The sequence below is a fragment of the Ceratosolen solmsi genome, unplaced genomic scaffold (genome assembly GCF_000503995.2).
Source record: "Ceratosolen solmsi marchali unplaced genomic scaffold, CerSol_1.0 scaffold15, whole genome shotgun sequence".
Classification (NCBI taxonomy): Eukaryota; Metazoa; Arthropoda; class Insecta; order Hymenoptera; family Agaonidae; genus Ceratosolen; species Ceratosolen solmsi.
In genome coordinates this window covers 5,898-12,183 of record NW_011948434.1, presented here as the reverse complement: position 1 = coordinate 12,183, position 6,286 = coordinate 5,898, and the positions used below count along the sequence as shown (strand labels likewise).

The 6,286-nt window shown below is 21.3% G+C and overlaps 1 protein-coding gene across 2 annotated transcripts; it reads left to right on the top strand.

Annotated features, from left to right (window-relative positions):
• The first annotated feature begins 2,322 nt into the window (after positions 1–2,322).
• On the top strand, positions 2,323–4,334 carry LOC105364649 (putative OPA3-like protein CG13603). 2 transcript variants are annotated; one of them, XM_011502630.1, is made up of 3 exons: positions 2,323–2,397; positions 3,483–3,663; positions 3,831–4,334. In XM_011502630.1, exons 2-3 carry the CDS (start codon positions 3,522–3,524, stop codon positions 4,259–4,261), a joined length of 573 nt encoding a protein of 190 aa, XP_011500932.1. In that variant the 5' UTR covers positions 2,323–2,397; positions 3,483–3,521; the 3' UTR covers positions 4,262–4,334. The 2 variants fall into 2 exon arrangements, with proteins under 2 accessions (XP_011500932.1, XP_011500931.1); XM_011502629.1 differs by lacking the exon at positions 2,323–2,397 and adding an exon at positions 2,951–2,981.
• The last annotated feature ends 1,952 nt before the right edge of the window (positions 4,335–6,286 follow it).

The window sequence follows — 6,286 nt, the reverse complement described above, 5'->3', positions numbered from 1 at the left end:
GCATTCCAGTGTTCGATCAGAGCACTACAATCACCATAACCTCTTAGTGATAATATTCAATAGATTATAACCTGCTTCATTCATAGTGAATATATTTCAACACCACAAGATTATCAAGAAATATAAAGTTCGTCTGTAATTCACTCTTTTGTAAATTAATTAAAATAAACAGAAATAATAAAGACATGTGTTAATTATTAATCAGTGCATTCATCCTTTACTTGACTGGCAACCCCACACAACATCTAGTGGATTTTTTGTTCTAAGTTAATTATTGCACGTTTGACTGACGAGTCAAATTGTGGGATTATTTTCCGAACACTTATGTTTGATAATAAATTGGATTAATTTTGTAAAAATATCAGACTGTAGAGTTTTATCATTTGTAAATTAAGTTATATTATTTTCTTTTTGCATTTCAACTAGGAATTATAAATAGTACATTTATTATATAAACGAACATAAGTTGAAAATGGTTGATTCTTTAAGAATATATAATTTGAATACAAAATTCTATGAATCAATAAAAGAAATACCGAAAATTACAGTCATTCGAACAAAACAAAATAAAAATACTTTATTTTTATAAATATAATTTAGTAAATTTACAATAATTTATGGATGTTTTATATATTTATATAAAATATTAGGAAATATTTTAAATATATATAATTTAATTTATTTTTCATTAAAATTCTATTGAAGTCATATTATATTGATACATTGACCTAATTTTATTTATCTATTTGCAAGTTTTTCAATATATATTGTTTAAATTTTATATTTAATGCATCATTAAGAATCAATAGAATTAGACTTTGGTTATGTGCGACTACAATAGATACATTTCGGATATGAACAAATACTTCGATTTTTAATATACTTTTGTAAAAATAGAAACTGTTAATGAAATACTTGATTTATTTAATAAACAAACACAATATTAATAGTCATATAATCATTTATTTTTCTTTTCGTTTTTTCGTTAATCTTGTTAAGCCATAATAATTGTGCGTCAATGTGTTGCACCTGAACCAATAGTTAATCCCAAGCTGTACCTTACCGCGTAACCAACTTGTGAATTTGATTAATAAATAAATTACTATGGGTGATAATATGGATTTTTGCCCAATAATAATAATAATTTTCATCTATTTAGATGAGTATCAGCTTTTTTTTAAATAAATAACTTATTATAAAGAAAAAAAGTAAAAAAATAACTGTTTTTTGGAACCTGTACTAATTACATAAAAAAATTAATATTTGCCATAGTACACATATTTTTCTATACGTATTTTTACAAAAACAAAAAATAATTGACAAATTACGAGAAGAAATTGCATATGTACATATATATGTGTTATTAAATTTATTGTATAGTCTATAATTATCAACATTGATAAGTAAAAACTATAAATTTTATTCAGTAACATTGGAATATTATTGCTTATTAATATTTATCTTAATCCTTCCTGTAAACGTATTTCATATTTATAATTAAACTAAAGGATATTGTATAAAAATACACACTTTTGTGAAAAATTTAAGAATTTCTATTTTTTTTATGTAATTTTAATTATTATTACTTAAATACATGGCTGATCTTATATAATCATTAATAAATATTAAATGTGTTTCTAAATAATGTATATGTATTCATATTGTTTTTAAATTTTATTAAGTTTGAGTAGAAGACATAATGTATTGTATAAAATTAATTAAAATGTTATGAATTTTTACTTTTTAAGAAAATAATATTAAAAATTATATTTGATATTATTGTATTGCTATTATGTGGTACTAAATTAAAAATAATAAAGTTAATCTATTATTATACATATGACTTGATTCAACTTAAATAAAAATCATTGGAACATATTTACAAGTTTCATCTGTTCTTTTACATATTTTTCATTTCAATATTGAAATTAAAAATTTATTAATTATAATAAATGAAGATTGTTTTTATTTTGTATATTGATGAATTACTATCTATTTTCGAGGATAATATTTTTAATTTTAATCATCTTTGTAACAATTGAAGAAACAAATATTTTATTCAACTTTGAAAATTATTAATTGAAAATTATATATTAAGCCACACAAAGGGAAATGGAACATAGTAGATCTGTTAAATTTTGAAATCAGGTTAAATGAATAAGATAATTATAATCCTATATAGTATTTCATTACAAATATATCAATTTAAATTGCATTACAAAACATTTTTAATAATTCATAATTAAATAATGAAACCGTTGTGTTTATACTTTCTATGCATGATATTTATCATTAGAATTTCGTAGATACATAAGCTTTCGATTTACAGTGTGGAGTAACTGGAAGAAAAAATTAACTGCTGTACATGTCAAGTATGGAGCTCATGTCATCTGAAAGGTTATTTTATTATTATTCTGCTTGAATTTGATTTCATCTATTTACAAGTTTTTATATTGTGGGTTTTACTTTTGAGCGAATTTATTGATAATTTCTTTCCTAACAATATAACTAATAAATTAAATAATACATATCTAGGAGAATTCAAGTTTTTACTAGAAGATTGAACAAAATATTCATTACTTATAAAGTTACAAATTGATTAATTGAAATACGTTATCTTACCGCGGATAATAATTATAATACTACAATATTGCACATCCAGTATAGGTCTAATTATATATTAATCTATGTACTATGTAATATTATTTCTCTGTTTCTATTTTGATATTAATTTTTATATTATAATTTTTTTTTTTTTTCATTATAATTTCGATTAAACTCAATTGAAAGTATATTGAAAAGTATTGAATTTTACGCAATAAGTAAAGATATTTTTTAAATTGAAGAAATTCAACATAACTTTAAAAATTCAGTGAAGTTTAAGAAAATAATAAATTTCTATTGATACAGTATGATTTATATTTTAAATTTAATGTTTGAAACTTAATGTATTTTGAAGGTGAGAACGAAAGTAACTTGATGTAAGTTGAAAAATGGCAATTTGAATATTTTGTTTTTATAAGAGTTCAAATTAATAAAAAAATAATATAAAATTTTTATATATATTAATAATTGCACTTGATTTATTAATCGGGTTAACCTTTAAGATCTGCATTAGTATAATTATAACTTTTAGATTATTAGGTTAGGAGAACAGTGAATGTTGCAGAGTTTTCAATCCGTTTTCTTGATCTTATATAAAAAAAAATTAATATATTTAATGAACTATATAAATATTATTAAATTATTTAAAGATGTAGTTAAATAGTTTAGTTTTTAAAATTATCAATACTAAAAATTGAATAAGTTATATTGAATTATTGGGGTTATTGGAGTTTAATACAAATTATAAATTAATAAAAGAATGTTATAATGATTATACATTCATTCTTTATTTTTTTATTTTAATTTAATATTTTTTTAAAATAATTTTTAAAAAGTTTACTCAATCATTAACTTTGAACTATTTCTATATTGTACAGTTTGAAGCAATTATTTGACAAAATTCTTGAAAATACATAATGGCAGTAGGAATTTTTCCAGCACTTAAACTAGGTGTGCTTTTTATTAAGCAAATTAGCAAACCTCTTGCTCAAATTATAGTAGCTCATGCTAAAAATCATCCAGTTTTTCGAGCTTATTTTATAATACCACCTGCTCAATGTAAGTATACTATTTTGTTATAATTCATTATTTTACAGGTAAAATTAAAAAATTAATTTTCGTAATTTAATTTTTATTATTAATTATTTAGACATTGAAATTGTTATTGTATTATTATTATACATTATGTTCACACCAAAAATTTAATTTTATCAAAATATTTACAGTATATCATTGGGCAGAAGTTAAGACAAAGATGTATCTTATGAATTTAGGCAAACCAACTAAAATTGCTAAACTTAATGAACAAATGGCTATTGAATTGGGTGCTAATTTAGTAGGTGAAGTTATAATCTTCAGTGTAGCTGGTGGATGTTTAGTATTAGAATATAATCGACAAGTTGCTAAAGAAGCCAAAAGAGAAGAGATGCGACAGCAGCAATTGCAAAAATTTACCGATGATATAGAAGCACTTTACCAAATGACTCTTAAACAAGAAACAGAGTTAAAGTATCTTCATAATTCTTTGTATAATTTAAAAAAAGAAACAAGACATGGATACTTGAACGATAACATTATTAATACCAACAAACAAAGTGTAATTAATCAGGCTTTATCCTATTATAATAAGGAGGTTAAGAAAGAAAACCCAAGTTAATAAGATTAGAAAGAAATCGTTATTGAAAAATTATAGTAGTTTGGAATTTGCTTATTAAAAAAGCACTAAATATTTACTAATATACATTGTTTGTACATTTGTTTTTAATATTTTTTTTTTCACTGGTATTGTATATAAAAAACATAATGAAGAGGTTCACATGTGCATATGAAAGTGTGTATTTCAATAATGTTAGTATATTATTATATTGTTTATTATATCTATTAATATTTTTAGTAATTATATATGTAAAAAATGAAAATTTTTTATTGAAATATAATAATTTGTACGTTGAAATAACTACATGAATTATAATTTTTTTATTGATATTGATTTGTAATGAAAATGTTTTCATTGTTAAAATTTGTGTTTAATTGAAGTTTATACAATCATTTTTTAATCATAAATAATAAAGTATAATAATACAATTTATATTTTTATGATATCAAAATATAATTTATAATGGAAATATTTTAATGAAATTATCCAAATATAAATTTTCGTATTACTGAGTATGACATATTATACTACAAAGAATAGTTTAGGTATAAATGTATTGCGAAATAAAATTATAGAGTATTTGTTTAAATTTTGGATTAATGCATTAGCTCTATTTATTAGAAATTAAATTTTAATTTTGTTTGTCATGTATTTTTTGTATTCATATCTATATATTAATTTTTAATATAACTTGAAATATTATACAATAAAAGAAAACAGATTCTCTATTTTATTTTCATTAATTTTTAATAAATATGTCCATTGAAAATTTACAGAAATATAGTGTTTTATATAAGAATAATTTTTTATAATTTTTATAAATAATACAAACACCATGATTAATAAATATTTTATATAATTTAACTATAATAAAATCTAAAAATTCTTCAGATCGATATACATATTCATAGAAAGAGTAGGATATATATAATAGGATGATACAAGAGTAACTTAAAAAATAAAAATAGCATAAATTTGAATACATTTTAAATAAATTAATTTAATTTAAATAACAATTTGAAGTCAAACATACTTAAATATTAAAAAAGCATCTAAAAAAATAACAAGTATAGATTGATGATTTGGTATTTATTATAGTTGTTTTATATGGATTTCCATAATTGTACTGTTAGTTCACTAGTCCTTTGACTTATATGCATCATTTAAAATTAGAATTTTTATTTATTTATTTTATTGACATTTCTGTTTTTTAATTTAATCTAAACAGATTAGTAATTAAAAATGAAGGGACGTTGATTTTCTTATAAATACATTACAGGGAATATTTGCTGATTATTCTTTTGATATTTATCGTATTAAATTATTTTAAATTCTTAAGTAATATTCCTGTTTTTACAGTACTTTAATATTGTAAAGTGGAAATCACTAATTTTGCAGTCATTGTTATCAAAATGTAAAAGGAGTACTTTTACTACTACATTACCTCAATAGTAATGAGGCATGTGTTAATAGTAAGTAACTAATATTATATTCCATCTCTCACTCATTTTATTTTGCATTTTTGTCTCATTACATCTAGAAAGCTATATTCTTATTAGTACATGAATATGTGTTCCTTGAATTTTGTTCTGTGCATAAAACGTAGCGTTATTTACTATTTTTCAACATATTCTTTTTCAAATAAATTATTATCATTCTTCATTATTAATAAGATAATTACTTGGCTAAGCTTTTAAAGTGCTCATTTCTGATTAACATTCCCAACTTGCCGTTTTGAAAAATAAACTTCGGATATTGTAACGCGCAACATCTATGTCATTTAATATATGTGTCCATCGTACTACTAGTATTGAAGTGAGCGCGTTTTTCTCCAAATGCTGATTAGCTTCTTTTTTACCTTTGAAGTAAAAATTTCCAATATAAAACGTTCTATTAAAATAATACTCATACTCATTTTCTCTAATTGAATATACTGTACAAAATACAAAACATTGATAAATATAGACACGAGGAAAAAGTTACTTATTTCATACGACAGTGTTTTTGATCATTGCAAAATAAATG

Coding starts and splice junctions, on each gene's coding strand:
- LOC105364649 (XM_011502630.1), top strand. CDS start 3,522: ATGGCAGTAGGAATTTTTCCAGCACTTAAACTAGGTGTGCTTTTTATT. Junction 3,664..3,830: donor TATAATACCACCTGCTCAAT/GTAAGTATACTA, acceptor AAATATTTACAG/TATATCATTGGGCAGAAGTT.